The sequence below is a fragment of the Molothrus aeneus genome, chromosome 4 (genome assembly GCF_037042795.1).
Source record: "Molothrus aeneus isolate 106 chromosome 4, BPBGC_Maene_1.0, whole genome shotgun sequence".
In the NCBI taxonomy this organism is placed as follows: Eukaryota; Metazoa; Chordata; class Aves; order Passeriformes; family Icteridae; genus Molothrus; species Molothrus aeneus.
The window spans coordinates 21,583,359-21,600,390 of record NC_089649.1 but is presented as its reverse complement, the minus strand read 5'-3'; the positions used below and the strand labels follow the sequence as shown (position 1 = coordinate 21,600,390).

General features: G+C 42.3%; 1 protein-coding gene across 1 annotated transcript in view; it reads right to left on the bottom strand.

Moving 5' to 3' along the window:
- SMARCAD1 (SWI/SNF-related, matrix-associated actin-dependent regulator of chromatin, subfamily a, containing DEAD/H box 1) overlaps positions 1 to 12,997 on the bottom strand; it is a 40,184-nt gene extending 27,187 nt beyond the window's left edge. Inside the window, exons 1-4 of the mRNA XM_066548058.1 lie at positions 12,901 to 12,997; positions 12,472 to 12,686; positions 5,273 to 5,438; positions 2,213 to 2,390 (exon numbers count right to left, since the gene is read on the bottom strand). Coding sequence (XP_066404155.1) covers positions 2,213 to 2,390; positions 5,273 to 5,438; positions 12,472 to 12,673 — 546 coding nt within the window. The 5' untranslated portion in view covers positions 12,674 to 12,686; positions 12,901 to 12,997. The remainder of the gene's footprint in view (positions 1 to 2,212; positions 2,391 to 5,272; positions 5,439 to 12,471; positions 12,687 to 12,900) is intronic.
- Positions 12,998 to 17,032: the final 4,035 nt, after the last annotated feature.

Here is a 17,032-nt window from a genome sequence, read left to right as displayed (position 1 = left end):
TCCTTCATGAAGGAACAACAGATTTGCCTGACAGTCCTCTGCCCTCCTTAAAAATGTTGCAGCTATGCAACTGCACAAAAAAATCTGCACAGCCTCCATTTTCTACAAAGTTCTGCTGATACGGGAGCTATCTTGCATTCTCCTGAAAACAAACACCATCAGCCTCACATGCTGCTCAGTAGCTAAGTCACAAAACAGCAATGAGACACACCACATAGCATTTCTAGCAAGTTACTAAGCTACAATGAACTTTCATCAGTCTTTGAATCAGATAAATTCTATGCAGCCAAAAACTGCAAAAGATAAATTCTGGACATGCACAACAGATTTTAATTCTAATGTTCAGGAGAAAAATTCAGAAACTCCTACTTAAAAACCTTTTGCTCTTCCCAAAATAAAAAAAGTCCATCCATAAAGCTTGATTCACTTGGAAACAAAATACCCAGCAAGGAGCATCAGTAAAATGTCTGTATTTCTTCAATGCCATTTCAACAACCAGAAAACTTTACAGACTAATTTAAACACATTTAGCTTTATAAATAAAAGCTAGTGAAAGCCTTGTATGGTACTAAAGATATTTTACTGTAATGAGCTACCATATCTCACTTGCAAGGAGTTACCTGTAGATTTGCATTGTACACTGGACAATGGCCAAGAGTTCCCACATCAGCTTAATCAGAATACATTACAGTAAGTTCAAACCTACCCTTTGCCTCACTAGAAGTACTGAAATCTTTGCATGTTAAATGCCATAAATACAAGCTTGCACAGTCTTTCATCTACTGGAAGATGGCAGTGATTCCACTCCTTCTGCATTTCATCAGCTAGCTCATTCCAACAACAGCAGTTACCAACAGTTATCAACTGAGACAGCCATAATTAAGCTTGAACAACACAACAAAGAAGTACTTGAAAAATTTTCTATACACTGGAGTTCACTGTTGTTGAACTTACCTAAAGTTGTTTATTTGATGTGTGTCTCTATATATTCATTTTTATAGATATTCAAGTTCCCATGCATGTGGAAACATTACATAGCTGTACTTCCTCTATAACATTACTTTTACCCTTTTGCTATTAAAAAAACCCAATAATTAAGAGCTGCATTTTGTTTGCATGGCAAGGCTTGACAGCAGCAGGGTCTACACAGGTGGCTTCTGTGAGAAGCCACCAGAAGCTTCTCTCACATCCAAAAGAGCCAGTGGCAGTCAGCTCCAGGACAGTCCTGCTGCTGGCCAAGGCCAAGCCCATCAGTGACAGTGGCAGCACCAGTAGATAACAGCTTAAGAAGGAAAGGGGGGTAGGGAAATGGGAAGGATCAACACACCTGCAGCAGGAGAGAGGAAAGAGAATTCATGAGAGAGAAATGGCCCTGCAGATACCAAGGTCAGTAAAGGAGGGGCTGGAGGAGCAGAGATTCCCCTGCAGCCAGTGGTGATACCCATGGTGAGGCAGCTGTGTCCCTGCAGGCCAAGGTGGAGCAGAGATCCACCTGCAGCCCATGGAGAACAGCTCAGCAGAGCAGGTGCATGTCCAAAGGATGCTGTGACTACATGGGAAGCCCCCCTGAAAGCAGGCTCCCAGCAGGACCCATGGAGAGAAGGGCCCATGCTGGAGCAGGTTTGCTGGCAGGACTGGTGACCCTGTGGAAGGGACCCACAAGGGAGCAGCTTGTTCCTGAAGGACCACATGCCATGGAAAGGGATCCAATCTGGAGCAAGGGAAGGGTGTCATGAGTCCTCCTGATGAGGAGGGCTGATGAACTGACTGCAGCCCCCATATCCCATTCCCAGGCACCACTGGTGTGAGGGGGAAGGAGGTAGAGAAAATCACAAATACAGTTAAACCCCAAAATAAGGGAGGGGTGGGGGGAAGGTGTTTTAAGATTTGTGTTTATTTCTCATTACCCTACTCTGATCTGGTTGGTAACAAATTAAATCTTTTCCACAAGTTGAGTCTGTTTTGCCCATGACAGTAACTGGTGAATAGTCTCTCCATGTCTTTATCATGATCCATGAGTCTTTCATTCTATTGTCTTCCCTGTCCAGCTGAGAAGCAAAGTGACAGAGCAGCTTTAATGGGTACCTAGCATTCAGATAACATTAACTCACCACAAGACTGTACCCTGTACTGAAGTCAGAAGCTTAGAAAAACTACCTATAAAATCCTATAAAATAATCATCAAATAAATCAAAGAACTGAGCATTATTACTTTTAATAATTCTTGGTCACTTCTTTGGGGAAAACGTTCCTTCATTGTTTGCAGCTTTGAGTCCCTGGTATCCTTCTCTACATGCTCCTTCACAGCTGGCTGCTGCTGCCCACCATTTACAAGTGCCTGCTGGGCCATTTCCTCTTCAGGCCGGTCATCATCATCAGATGGTTCAGAGCTACAATGTACAGGGGAAGAAAAAAGTAATTAAAATTTATTTTTGCTTATGAATGTTTTACTCTACCAGAACATTACTAACCCACCAGGATTGCACAAAATGCACTGAGATGCATTCAGTAACACTGAATCAACTTGTATGCAAAGGGATACCTCTACTCAGGACAAAGTCAGGCATGTATCAAGTACAGCGTCCTCTTTGCACTAAACAATTTCAACTTGGTAAAGGAAAGAAGAAGTGACCAGCAAAATACCATCACTTACCCTCAAATTATTAAAGGTTATTGATAATTTAATAACAACCACCTTAATACAGTTTAGCTACTTGAACAGTTTGAGCTACCTGAATTACATCAGACTACCCCAAGTTTACTTTAAACAGCCTTGCTAGTGTTTATTTGCCCAACAGACAAACAGATGTGGATTAGGTTCTTTGTAAACACTTTCCAGGTGCAGTATTAACTCTGTCCTAGCCCTTGGCTCACTGAGAAAGAAAACTCAAAGCTCCTTGTGTAGCATCTTAAATGTATAAATGTGGCAGGAGTCTTTATCAAAAAAAGACAGTGTTCTGAATTTACTGAAATATTGATTATTAACACTAATTTACAGGAGAAGCAACCCCCATGTATCTTCCAGGATATTGAGTTGCATAGGTAAGACTGAACCCAAGCATGGGTCTCCCATCCTCCTTCCTCCCATAGACACAAAAATCTCCTTTTGGGAAGGCAAAATTAATTGAATCATATGGAATTTGCCATTTAATAGGGATTTCACCATCAGAAAGGCTTGCCTGCAGCTCTCTCTGCATATAGGTAAAAGACTAAAAATAAACCTGGTTTTCCTCACTATATCTTTCTTTAGCAGTTGCAACAGGCAGATTACATTAGAATTCTGGAAAAAAAAATTGATGTGTGTCACTTACATAAAAGATATACACAGGTAACTGCTCATCAAATAATTATCTCCTCATTTTTCAAAAGGCATGCACAGCTACTAGGACTCTCTGGTTGTGCCTCTTAAGAGTAAGGAAGTAACAAGAGAGAATCCAAATTATTCTTCAGTCCACCAAGGCACTGAGTTGTAAGCCTCAAAAATTAATCCTCCTTCCACTTAAAAAAAAACTTAATGAAGTATCGTATTTAAATCTACCAGCATTTTTCTGATCTTTTTACCTTGATAAGGAAGGTTTCTTGTAAAAAGTGCATATAAAAAAGAAAAATCAATCCAAATGAAAATGGTGACACTGCAATTATCCTATCCTTTCCTATCAGAGAATAACATCTAGACACTTTTCAACAAAGCCAGAGTTGCATACATCATAAATCTTGTCCTCTGTGTATAATCACATTCTTATCAAGCATAAAGAAACACTCGTTTAACTGCTAAGCAACTCTTGTGTTGATTCTGCTTTTTTTTTCCAGACAGCAACCCTCTGGTAGCAAAAGTCACGGCACATTTTCTTTAGGAAAGATCTTTTCTCTACTCTAAACTTCCTGCTTTCTGTTCTGTGCCTTGTTCAGAATGAGGATCAGCATCTGAGCTGGCACACTGGGACAAAGTGTCAGGCACTGAGGTGCCTGGTGGCTACACAGGAATACTGAGGAGCACAAGAGGATGTAGTTTCATGGTCATCAACCCCACCAGGGAGTCACCTTGCTGTCCATCTCTCACTCCCAGCAACAGCAACACAGTATAGGAACAGCAAGCAGTGGCTCTGCAAGTTGCATCCTGCATGGCTTATCAGCATCAGCTCCATAAGATACAAAACCACTTGAACTGCTTCCAGGTGGGATTGATCCCAGAAGCAGAGTAACTCCATTTACACAGGACTGCACACAAGCCAATTTGATGCATGCAGCCAGCTGGCCACCTCTGTCTCCTTGCACAATCTACAACTTAAATCACAGGCAGAAGCAGGAGCTCACTTGTAACTGCTAATACTTTCCTCCTTTTCAAGTAGCTCCCTTAAGTTTAAGCTTTGGGGGGGGGCAAACACTAAAAAAAGAAACAACACAACAACAGAATTTCAGGTAACAGCAGCAGGAAAATGCGTTATTTCACTCCTGCTGTAAACCCCCAATAACTCCATACTCTGTGCAGGACTGAAAACCTGACGAGAGACAACACCTGTTAAGGTTGCAATTCCCACAAAAGTTTTCTGCCCATTAATTCAACTAGACTATCAAAAAAGCAGGCAAAGCCATCTTGTTTTGCTTAGCACAAAACATCTAGAGGGCACAATTACCACACAGACATAACTAGCAGGGGTTCCTTTACACTGTTGCAAATGGCTGCAGATGTCGGTCTACATCTTGTCTCACCTGCTCTCTCAACACTGCCTTTTTAGCACACACACAAGCGACTCCTGCACAGTGACTCTTCCCTCCCAGCACATTCAAAAATATAAATTTCCAAATCACTTAGGAAAGAAATAATTTTCACTATGGATAGGAAACGTACCATACTACTCATACTTAAGTTTAACTTGGGACTCATACAACACACTGAAGCTCTATTTGCTTCCCTGTCAAATATAGTTGCATACACAAAAAAAAAATCAATTCCAACAGTTGAAAATTAGTAAAGTAAGTGTTTTATGGTTAAGTTTTCAAGTTGCACTAAAAGGATTTCAGAAGGGCAAAGGCACAAATGTGTAAATGAACAAACATCACACGTTTCAACATCACAGAACTCCTCCCTCTGAGAAAATGTTTTAGCAGGATACCTCTTCCCTGGAAAACCAGTAAAGTTTAGTTAGGGGCAGCTGAATCCCAAAGGAGCAAACAAGCACCCAACCTAAGCTCTGATTTTCAATTCAGGGTTTGAACTGAGAAGAGCCCCTGAGGGTGCAGAGACAGGACAGAAATGTGGCTGAAATCGTACATTAAGGCCACCTTTGCCCTCGGGGCCTGGGTTTCTTTTCTTCTTGGCTCCTCATCCTCGCTGTCAGACACATCGAGGAACTGCACCCCTCGCTGGCGCTGGCGCTTGAAGTAAGACTGTTTCCTTGTCCTCTGGGCTTCAGGAGTTTCTGGGATGGTGGAATACTCTGTGCAAGACATTTCAATGGGAGAAGAAAGAGGAGACAATGACTTACAACTTCAAATATTTATTTGTACTCAGAGAATCAGGTAGCTGTGATTTTTTTCAGAGACACAACAGTCAGTCAAACAGAACTCACTTTCTCATGCACACAAAATTCCTGACAGCTGCATTTCTTTAAGTAAGAACTTACCTGGCAAAGGATCTTCAGCCCTCTTACATCAAACAAGTTCTATATTACAACATTAAAGAAAACATATATTTTAGGTTAATAACTACTTATAAATAAATAAATAAATTCTTATTTTTAGATAAATGAATAATGAGCAAAGTCCTCTGAGATACTTCCAGGCTTATCAGAATATGGACAGAAACTGTTGTGGTGTCAAAAGCATATTTCTCTCTTTTCTCTATGAAGAGAGAAAAATTGATGCATAGAGCAGAAAACATGACAGCTGCAGAGAACATTTTCTGTATGAAAGAAATCTCGTGGAAAATAAATTTTAAATAACGCACTGTGGCAGCACTGAATGAAAGGAGAAAAAAGATAAATCCTAGAAGTACAAGATATTTGCTGACACAGGAAACTGCACAGGCTTTGAAAGGCAAAGGCACCCAATAAACTAAAAAAATGTAGTACCAAATGTTACAGAGTACACTACAGAAAGAGAAGAAAACAACTTTAAAATGGAGCTTAATAGTGGTTAAAGGGATGGAGGTGAATGTAACCCAGTGTCTATAAGGAAACATCAACAAGGGTTCAATGACAGCTCAAAAGAGCAATCATTGAAGGCTTAAGACTTCAGGTTGTTAAAAACCTTCCTTGTCCAACCATCCAGGAGCCACTCTGGCAGCAGCATCGGAGCTGGGACCAAGACCCCTTTGCAGCTACAGATCCCACATTCACAGAGTCACACCCAGTTTCCCAGAGCGCCCTCAGATGTCTAGATCCCCAATATCATTTAATCACGGTACAGTAACAAAACCACAGCTCCAGCTGGTGCCTCTGAGGAGAAACCCCAAACAAAAAAATCCTGGGCTGTTACACCCTCACAGTCTAAGTGCAGGCAAGTCTGGAGCCATCAGCTCCTGAGTGTCCTGTGCCCTGGCAGGGCCACAGGCACCTGGGACCTCTGTGCAAGGGGTCAGCAGTTCCCTGCCTGCCCACCCACAGCTCAACCTGAGCCACACACTGAGCAGCGACCTGCACTGAATGGATCCCTCAACAAGGTGACCTTAGCCACACACAGGAAAAGTCCAGGATAAGGGGCAGCAGAGTCAGCCACCAACTTCTGGGAAACTTGTGTTTTAGCGATACTACTGTCACTGGAAATCCTCATGTAAAAAGATCTTAAATTCTCATAACACAAAGAAAGGATCACAGGCATCCTCTCCCCCTAAACACACCCATCCTTTTGTAAAACTCATGTGCTTGTGAACCAAGCACCAGGGATGCTGCTAACTCCGGAACCACAGTTTTGGCTAGAAGTAAAGGTAGTTTCTTCTGTCTCCATTCAGTAATGCAGAAACTTGCTGAGTCAAATTACTAGAATGTAACATCAGTTTGCAAGGCTAATTTGCCAGCAGACAGTAGACACAGATGAAGCTAGAAAAAATTAATCTGATAGTCAAATGCAGAAACAAGCTACATGGCGTCTAGTTCCTTCATCTGTGATAAAAGACCTAGTTTTAGTAGTTATCAAAATCTAAGCCTTTGCTATCACTTTCAAAACACAATATAGGATTATGTCAATGATTTTTAGAAGAAGCAAAAGTCTCACTTTGCAAATTGATCTTATTTTGAAAAGCCTATACACATGCAAATTTAGGAATGCCTAAAAATTATTAGTTCTGAAGCAGTAGTACACGGTTCCAAGATAGACCTCCCTGCATCCAAGATCAACATGCTGGCAGTGGAAGCTTCCTGAGCAGTACCTTCTTTTATCTGTCCATTTTAGCAAGGAGATGTGTTGTCCTTGATGCACTTGCTTCATCTGAAAACTGATTAAGTTTTTAGATGAATACAGGAGAGGACCAAAAGAGACCTTTGGGAACATTATGAAGTTGGGTTATCAGGGCAAAGGCTATCACAATAGGATAGAAAAAAATGCCTTAAAAATGTGATTCAACATCAGAACAGGTCTGTAAGAAACATGAGAATTTCACATCTATACTGAATTAACAGAACAGATCAAGGCAGTTTTCATGGATCTTGGCCTTGTAGATTAGACTAAATTTCCAACAAATTCTCCTTGTAAGCAGTGTGACACAGAAATGACAGGTGCTCATGACAACTTTGCTAAGAGGCATCCTTACTGAATTTAAAGGAAAAACACAAGGAAATTTTACAAAAATATTACAGTCTTAAAAGTAGTTTTATTCTTTTACAGTATAAACCTTAGATAAGATTTATAGTTAAATAAAGAGTATTTACTGTTTCACTTAGTGATTTCTCATTTTATTTTTATTTTATTTAGCAATTACTGTCCAGTCTTCATGACAGCTCCTAACTCCCATATTTAAAAAATGCTGAGTTACCTGATGGAAAAAAAAAAAAAGCATTCTCCCTGTCAAAAAAAAGCCCAGTCTTCTGCCCTTCCTCCACCTATCCCACTGAACAGAGTACCCTACTAAGTGGGGGGGAAGCCGAAATCACACATTTAATAAGGAATCCTAATATTTAGAGCAAACTGTAACCTTGTAGACTAGTAATAGATTAAAGTTATAGCAACAATATGTAATTGTTGGAGGCAGAATTTTCTGATTACAAGCAATTCAAAAGAACTATTAAGGAATGCTTGCAATCATAAGACCAGTTTTTGCCTCTGAGGCCAGAAATAGGAACACTCATAAATATCCCCCGTATGCACACATTAAAATCAAAACCAAAACCCAACAACAGTCACCAATTTTTGCTACCATAAAAAGAGAATACACTGCCCTGTAATTCTAAACACAACCTCCTACACAAATCATACACCTCACTCTGAGAAAGCCAGCTTCTCTCCCAAGTAAAAACAAAGGTAAAACCAAAGCAAAAACTGAGGCAATACTTAAGAGGCTTACCACATTTACTAACATAGTCCAACAAGCATTGTCAAATAGAAAGTAACCTCCACCTAGTTTTGGAAAGCAGCATCAAGCATATGCTGTTCAAGTCTACATGGTAATAAGAATTCCCTTTTCAAAGGAAAGTCTTTTCCATTGGCTAAAATAATCCTAAATGTCAGTATTACTCTAAGGTACTTCTTAAAGCTGCCCTTTTAAAACGATGATTACTTCAACATATCTTCTTATGAACCCTTAGAAAGTTTCACTTGATACTGCAGTCATCACTTCTTTCCAGAAACACTCTAAGTAGAATTACACTCTATGAACTGAGACATAAGCAAAACAGGACTTCCTCAGATCCCAGAGAAAATGACAACAGAACAAAAAAGAGCAGTGCCAGTGCAAGTGAGCTCTGAGCATTATAATCTCAAAGTGTAGTCATTAAGGATACAAACTCAAACAGTAGAGAGAGGATATCAACAAAATCAGCCATCAATAATGGGGTTATATATTGTAGTTTAATTTCTTTTACAACTTTTACTTCAATTCTTTTTGGAAGCTTAGTAAGTGTGCTTTTTGAGACCTAAATAATGGCCTCATTTTGAAATTCATGTTGGTAATTATTCTAATTTGTGCACTTCTGGTACAGTTCTGCTCCACTTCTACAACAGTGTAGACTAATCTCGTTATCTTAGTATACTGAGCTATTTACATAATTAAAAACATCTAAATGAAAATTAAGATGCTTGTTTCTTTAACAGATTAAGAGATTCAGTAAATATTACTATTGAGTAAATGATACTCATTTGCATGAAAAACTGTAGTAAGCAACTCCAGTGTATTTTTCCAACTCTTTTTAGAGATATCTACCATATATAATTTGGTAACTGTCCCCAGAATTGGTTTCTATCCCTCAGTAAATGCAGTGCAGAATTATTCTCTACAACCTAGCTGCAAAGTCACTGCAGGTCTGAGTAATTTTGAGCACAGACAAGTGTACAAAGAGGACCAATTCTTGTGGCCATCACACAACAAATTGCTTATTAAAGCATAAGGGATGCATGTTCAACACAAAGGAACGAGAAGCATGACCTACAGACATAAAGGGGGTATAGAACCAATATTAGTTTGTTCTGGGAATACAAAACTAAAGAAAATAGCTAAAAAGATAATGGTGGTTCATGACACAATAGACAACATCTGACTTCACTTTTTGAAGATGGATGACAATTACAAAATCCTATACTCTGTTAGATGCATATTTCAGGGCACTTGATAAAACAAATCTGAAGAAATCTCTTGGAAATTATACTGAACTATTTGTGCTCCTAAAGGATAAAGATTTTTAAATTCTTTTTAGATACACACAGTGGTTGCACTACATCAAAGCTGTTAGCAAAAAAACCAACCAAGTTGTTAGCTATTTAATAGCATTTTTGTTTGCATAAGTGAAATAAAGATCACTCTCCTCTTCTTTCCCCAGTTTCTTGTACCAGTATTTTGTCAATCACTTTGTCTTCAGAAGAAATCTGAGTAATTGTTGTCCTCACGTGATTCACTGAGCATTAGGGCAGGTTATTTTTGGTGAGCCTGGTGTAAACTGCTTCTCACACAGAACAACTCCATAGCCTGACTTGTTGGTGCAGTTAGCAGCAGAGAGTACACAGTGCCATAAACTCAGCTTTGGGCCTTTCCATGACCACTCAGTAATAACAACACCACCAACAAAAAAAAAGCTGACTGTCTTATTTGACCCAAACCAAGAAAAATTTTGTCTTCATGACACTAATTAGGAAACAAGGAGGAGAGGCATCTGCTAATCAAATCTAGTCTTCTCTATTACATTTAAGTGCCTCATATCATGCAGACAAAATCTGAGTGCTTAATTTTTTGTTAACTTCTGTAGATGTAGAAAAAGTGATTTTATTTCTTAAAAGGTTATTAATTCTTTAAAGGGGTTACATAACATTGATGTGCAAATAAGTAGGAGAAAAAAGTCACTAAACTACTTGATCTTCTTTAAACACTCAATATCTGTGAAAGATGAAGAATTATGTATTTGCAGAGCACTACTAATTACACCTCAATTTTAAATGTTAATTAGTGCCCCAGTCCTCCACCAGCATCTGCCTTCATGGATGCTTATTTCAGTTGGACACCTACTGTAGTTTTGCCTGCTCTTGCACTCTACCCTGTTTCACTGTTAGCTACCACTTTCTCCCACCAGTTTTCCTCACAAGCACTTGGCCCTGCATTACATGTCTTTTAGGTTGGCCTTCACCTTTCTTTTTATTACCTTGTATCTAAACTAAGGCCTCTAAATTGGGTATTACATCCCTTCTCCACAGTCCTACCCCTGCAGAACTGAAGTCAAGGGAAACCAGCATTTTGAAAAACAAGCAGTGAAATCTGTTGGTCCAGCTATATGCTTACACTGGCAAAATCCACAGGGAGATTAAAGGAAGAAGTATAACACTAAAATAAAGTAAATCCCCAAACCACTAAGCCACAAAACAAGCAGCACCATGCATTACTGCACAACTACACTCACAGTTCAAGAAAGGCCCCTGCACTTAGTAACTCCTCCACAGCACAAGACAATGATTTACCACCAACGGGAAGGGAACACCTGTTCCAAAGTGCACTTCTTCAGAGTGCCCATTGTGCCATACAAGCATTACAAAGACACATCAGCAGACACCAGGATTAACAGCTGCTCACTGCTTCTGTAAAGTCCTCCCTGTCACCAAAATTCTTTGCAACAGGTTACTAGTTCCAGACTAGCAACTTACATGTTTTATATATTTTAATGCCCTGCTTAATATTTACTAATGTAAACACAAGAGCACTCCAATCAACTGACAACAGTCAACCTGCACTAAACCAAAATTTAGGGAAGGGTAAACACCCACCTCCTGTAATTCTGACTTCACTCAGTTTTAAAAGAGGAACTCCTCCTCATGCATGAATGGTTCTCTGTTATCACCTAGATAAGGTGTTGTGAAAAACTGCCTTGCACCAAAAGAAAATAATGTGCAAAAAAAAAAGTAGTTAAACAACATCAAGAAACGTTACTGTTTCATTTTTTGAATAAGTGCACAGTCAAAGTCTGTCTGATCCCTCCCGTAACACCTGTAATTCGACAACTATACCACAAATTATATGGATGTCTGAGAAGTACCAAATAACCAGCCGGAGATACTGTCTGTTTCTCAAATCCCTCAGTAACAGGAAAAACACACTGGTGAATGTGATTACACAGCCAACAGCAATTTCAGTCCTTAGTATTAACCAACGAATCCAGACAGGAACAGCACATCCCTACAGTCTCAGCCAAGGGAACCAACACACTACAACACAATCAAGGTTTTGACATTTCCATGAAAACCTCAAGCTTCTGCCCCAAAAGAGGACAAACACTACAACAAAACGATTAACACAGTCAGCTTCTGAGAATCAGCACCAGGTCTCTCAGCTCTTTACAAAACCAGGCCCAAGTGAAAAGAAACTGCTCCCTTTCTTTTCAATTCCATCTGTGATGCTCCACGATGCATTAGACAAGGACCCTACTCAGAAAATTAAGACTCCAGTGTTGCAACTATCAGACAACTAAAAATAAAAGCCACTTCTTCCTCAAAAACCCTGAAATGTGAGCATAAAATAAGTATCAGTAAATAGAGTTTACAAATAGGAGAACATAGCACTCTTTCAGCATTTAATTTGAAACTTAATTAATCAATTAAAAAAACAAGTTATTTCAGAAGGCTAACGCGTTGCCTGTAAATGCACATGTTCAATTAGAGCATACACTGCTGCAAATGAGGATACTTTTGTGGAAATTGTTGTGAAACGTTTGCACAGAAAAACACATTTGTAAAACAAGCAAAGGGGGCAAAACCCAAAACGACAAAGACCAAAACAAAAGACAATTACTTCATTTCTAGAAATTAAGGACTTACACTGCCCTTCATGCAAAACACCTGACTCACCAGTTCTCTCTGTCAGGTCCGAAGCCGGAATGCCTGGCCTCTTGTTGCCATCCGTACCTTCCTCCTCCTCCCCTGCAGCGGCCCGGACGGCGGCAGCAGCGCCAGGTGCCTCGGCGCAGGCCGCCGGCGGGGACGGCGACACCTGCTCCGCGCCCTTCCCCTTCCTCTCGAAGCGGAACCGGTCCAAATTGTAGAGGCTCATATTCTTAACCTTCCTGTGGGAAAAGCCACAAGGGAAGGGGAGAGAGCCGGCAGGGCCGGTCTAATACAGACAGTAAAGCGCTGCCAGAGGAACGCGCGCCCAGGGGCGCTGTCAGGCAGCGGGAAGGCTCCTGCCTAACCATCCCTCCGCCCACCCACCCACTCTCCCTCTCGCCCGCGCTCCCCCGGCCTCCCTTCTCATCTCAGGGCGGGGGGCCCCACACGCACCTGTGGCGTAGGGAGTGGCGGCCGGGGACGGGAACAGGGAGCGGCGGGCAGGGCGGTCCCGGGCCGGCCCCCGGGGCAGCAGCGCGGGCCGGCGGCAGGGCGGGATGGGGCCCGGGCGGCGCGAGCACGGCGCGCTCCCCTCAGGAGCGGGGCTGCTGCCGGCGCGCGGCGATGACGTCACGGCGGCTCCCGCCAATCGCCGGGCCGGGCCGGAGCGCGCGGGCGCGTGCGCCTCTCCTGTGGAGGGCGGTGGGAGGCGCTGCCCTGAGGGGTGAGAGGCGCGGCGGGGCCGGGTGTGCTTCTGCCGGTTTTGGGGCTGCCGCCGCGACCGAGCGGGTTCCAACTCCACACACTGCACCTACGAGTGACGTTTGTGATTCCAGATCATCGCGCCCACTCCTCCCACTTCCAAGTTGAAAAGTTTGGGCGGAGAGCCGCGGAAAGACCATCATGGGAGATTTGAAGCCCTAAAATATGGGGTCGTGCAATCGAAGAATAGTTGGGGTTGGAAGGGTCCTTAAAGACTCCTAGTTCCAGCCCCCCTGCAATGGGCAGGGACACCTTCCACTAGACCAGGCTGAAAAACCCATCCAACCTGGCCGTGAACACTTCCAGGGATGGGGCATTCATGACTCCTCTGGGCAACCTGCTACAGTGCCTCACCAGGATCACTGTAATGAATTTCTTCCAAATGGCTAATTTAAGCCTACTCCCGTTAAGTTTGGAGCCATTCGCCCTTGGCCTGTCCACTTAAACACTCTCGCAAAAGTTCTCTCCATCTTTCTTGTAGGCTCCCTTCAGGTACTGGAAGGCCACCATTAGGTCTGCCCTAAGCCTTCTCCTCCACACCAAACAATCCCAACTCTCTCAGCCTTCCCTCATAGGTGAGGTGCTCCATCCCTCTGGTCATGTTGGTGACAACCAATCCATCAAGTCCATGTCCTTCCTATGCTGGGATCACAGAGCTGATGCAGCCCTGCAGGTGGGGTCTCACCAGAGCAGAATCCCCTCCCTCCCCTGCTGCCCACGCTGCTTTGGATGCAGCTCAGGATACATTTGGCTTCCTGGGCTGTAAGTGCCCACTGCCAGACCACATCCAGCCTCTCATCCCCCAGCACCGGAGTCCTTCTCAGCAGGGCTGCTCTCAATCTGTCCATCCCCCAGCCTGTATTGATACCAGGGTTGCCCTGACCCAGGTGCAGCACCTTGCACTTGGCCTTGTCAAATTTCGTGAAGTTCCCGTAGACCCACTTCTCAAGCTTGTCCAGGTCCCTCTGGACAGCACTGTACCAGCACACATCACAGTTGAGACAACCAGGATACACGGGGCATCACCATACAATTCCAGAAGGCTTCAACCCATACTGAGTAACACCAGACCACTGCAGAAGGCTTCAAGTATCAGCCCTCCCTGTTCTTTGCCCAGCCTTTTATACCCCTCCTGTCCATGCATTGCATCTGTGTGCCCTCTGCCCCCTTTAGTGATGGGTCAGTGCCCCTGGGCACTCCATGGCTCATTGCTGTCAATGCTGCTCACCTGCTGCTCACAGCTGCAGCCCACTGGGGATGAGGCTGGACACAGCCCCACCCCAATCACCACAAACTGTGTGTACCTACATGGTACCCCATCCTTCAGGTGTGGACTTAGGGCAGTTTTCAGCTTAGCTTCCTTGACATGTTTCCAGCATTGTGTTCCTTTGGCAGAATAGATGGGAAAACCCCTCCTTTTGCTGTTTTGGGTCAGGACCTGCTGCCATGCTGGGTTTCAGTGGATGTGTGGTCGCAGAGCACATGCAGCCAGGTGTGCAAAGGCACCTGAGGTTACCCGGTATCGCACAGGGAACCTTGCCAGAGCTGAAATGGTGACCTAAAATGGGAAAGAGGTACTGAAACTACCTTTACACTCTCTTTTAACATACCAGCCAGCCATGAAATAAAGTGCTTAAAAGCCTGGAAGAAATGAATAAGCATTATACTGGCGAGCCAGGTGCAGCAGCTAAACAAAGACATTCTGGAGAGATTAGGCTGGCTAACAGAAAACCAGAAAAAGAAGCCACTTACCCATCCATTGTGTCAGCTCTGTACTTCTGGGCTCACAGGATGCTCCTTCACCCTTAAAGTTATTTGACTTTTAAATTGCAGTAGTCAAACACCTGAGAAGCAAAAGGATTTGGAGGAAATCAGGCTTCAGTGACAATGTCTTGCCTTTACATCAAATATTAATCTACAATTTGAATCATTGATGAGTTTAAATTTGTTGGAAACTGCCTTCTGCTAATCCCACATACAAATAATTGACAGTGTAAATGGAGCAGAAGAGTGATTTTGCCCCCAGAGGTGGCTGCCAAGACACAGGTGGATTTGCAGACTGGCTGGTGTCTGAACAGTGCAGTTCAGAGATCATCTGAGGTTATCCCCTGAGGTTATCCTCTGAGGAGGGCTAAATTGTGCTGGAGAAGGAGTGCCTGGGCTAGACTCACTGTTGACATATAAAAAGGCAAGAGATCAAGGGCTTTCATGCACAGAACAGGTCAGTGTGAAAATGGAAGAGAGTTTTGCCTGTCAGCGCAAGCTCAGACTCCTACCAACTTGAAATTCCACCCACTTAAAAGGAAAATTACCCCAAAAATGGGAATAAAGAAGTTTGTAGGTACATCAGAGGTAAAGCTGGGTGTGGATTAGAGAAGGAAAGAAGTATGGTCCATGAGGACACTTTTACTTTAGCTCAGAGAATTTGGCTCTTTCTCGGGACTTGATAACCATGGCAAAGCTCATGAGCTTCTCTGCAAAGCATTAGTACTGCTGTTAGCACCTCTGGTGTGCTTGCCTCACACTGGCTTATCACAACACCTTGAGCATCTAAAGGTTAAGGACTCTGACAAGACTTTGACCCCTTTTTCCATGGTGAAAGGATGACAAACTGTGCATGTGATAGATGCTGAGCCAAGTTGTTTGACTGACTTAGGGGACACAACCAAACAATGCTGTTAAGTGTGCAGAGAAAAATGGGCTGTGAGGTTGCAAAGCTGAACGAGTAATGTTGGAAAAGTTGAGAAAAGAAAGATGAAACTGGAGAAAGTAGGTGTAAAGGGGAGCATACACTCAGGTCAGACTGTGTTTGTGATTCAACAAGGCAGTCAGGAGCATTAGTCTTGGGGAAAAAGCAGTAAGAGAAAAACCATAAATTCCAGAACTTGGGAGAAAAAGCAAGTTCAAGGTAAGAAAACAGCGAAAATTAAGAGAATTAAACAGAACACTCCAGAACATGCCAGATTTTAAAAGCATTTAATTTACAGGAATTAGCATGAACCTAGAAAATGCTGCAGCAGATTACTTCAGTTTTTACAGTGCTTTGAACTTGGAAAGACTGGGTAATTGGTAGGTATTAATATTGTTAACAAGCTATTGTGAATTCCTGGCAAGCAAGGCAGGCAAAATGTCTTTTTTGAGGTGCTAATGACACTGGTTAGACAGCTCATGCTTACTGGAGAACTGACAGATTGCTGTCTGCTATTGTTTTGAAGGCTAATTTGTGAGTTTTTTTTTTTTTTTTTTAAGAATGGCAGCAGAAATTTGAAAAGAATCTATTTATATACAGATTTGCTTTACATGCAACATTAGAGCTGTTACATTTGAGTTGTTTTTACTTAAGATACAGTTTTGTTGCTATGCCAGTGATAGAGGAGCATACCAGATGGTATGTAGGCCTTCAGAGAACTTTATGAAGGTTTATAGATCAGTGAAATATAATAATGGCCTGAACACTGAAAGAAGCCAAAGAAAACAAAAATATCAGTTTAAAATTACTCATTTTGAAATTGATGCAAATCGAATTTGCATTGTTCTTAGTAGAAGGAAATTCAGTTTTAGGAGTTTGATAATACAAGTTAAAACCTGATGAGATACAAAGAGTCACATTCTGTGTTACATTTTACAAGTTGGCAAGGCAGTAAAATTGTTGTTCACTAGTAAATAATCAGCTGAGACAAAATGTGTCTACAGCCGTTCCTGACAAGTTTCTCTTGTTTCAACTATTGTTCCTTAGATTCATGCCCTTTTTTGTGCCCTGTCACTTCATCAGCTTTGTATTAAGGGAAGGTCTACCTCAGCTACATCATGAGAACACACTGAA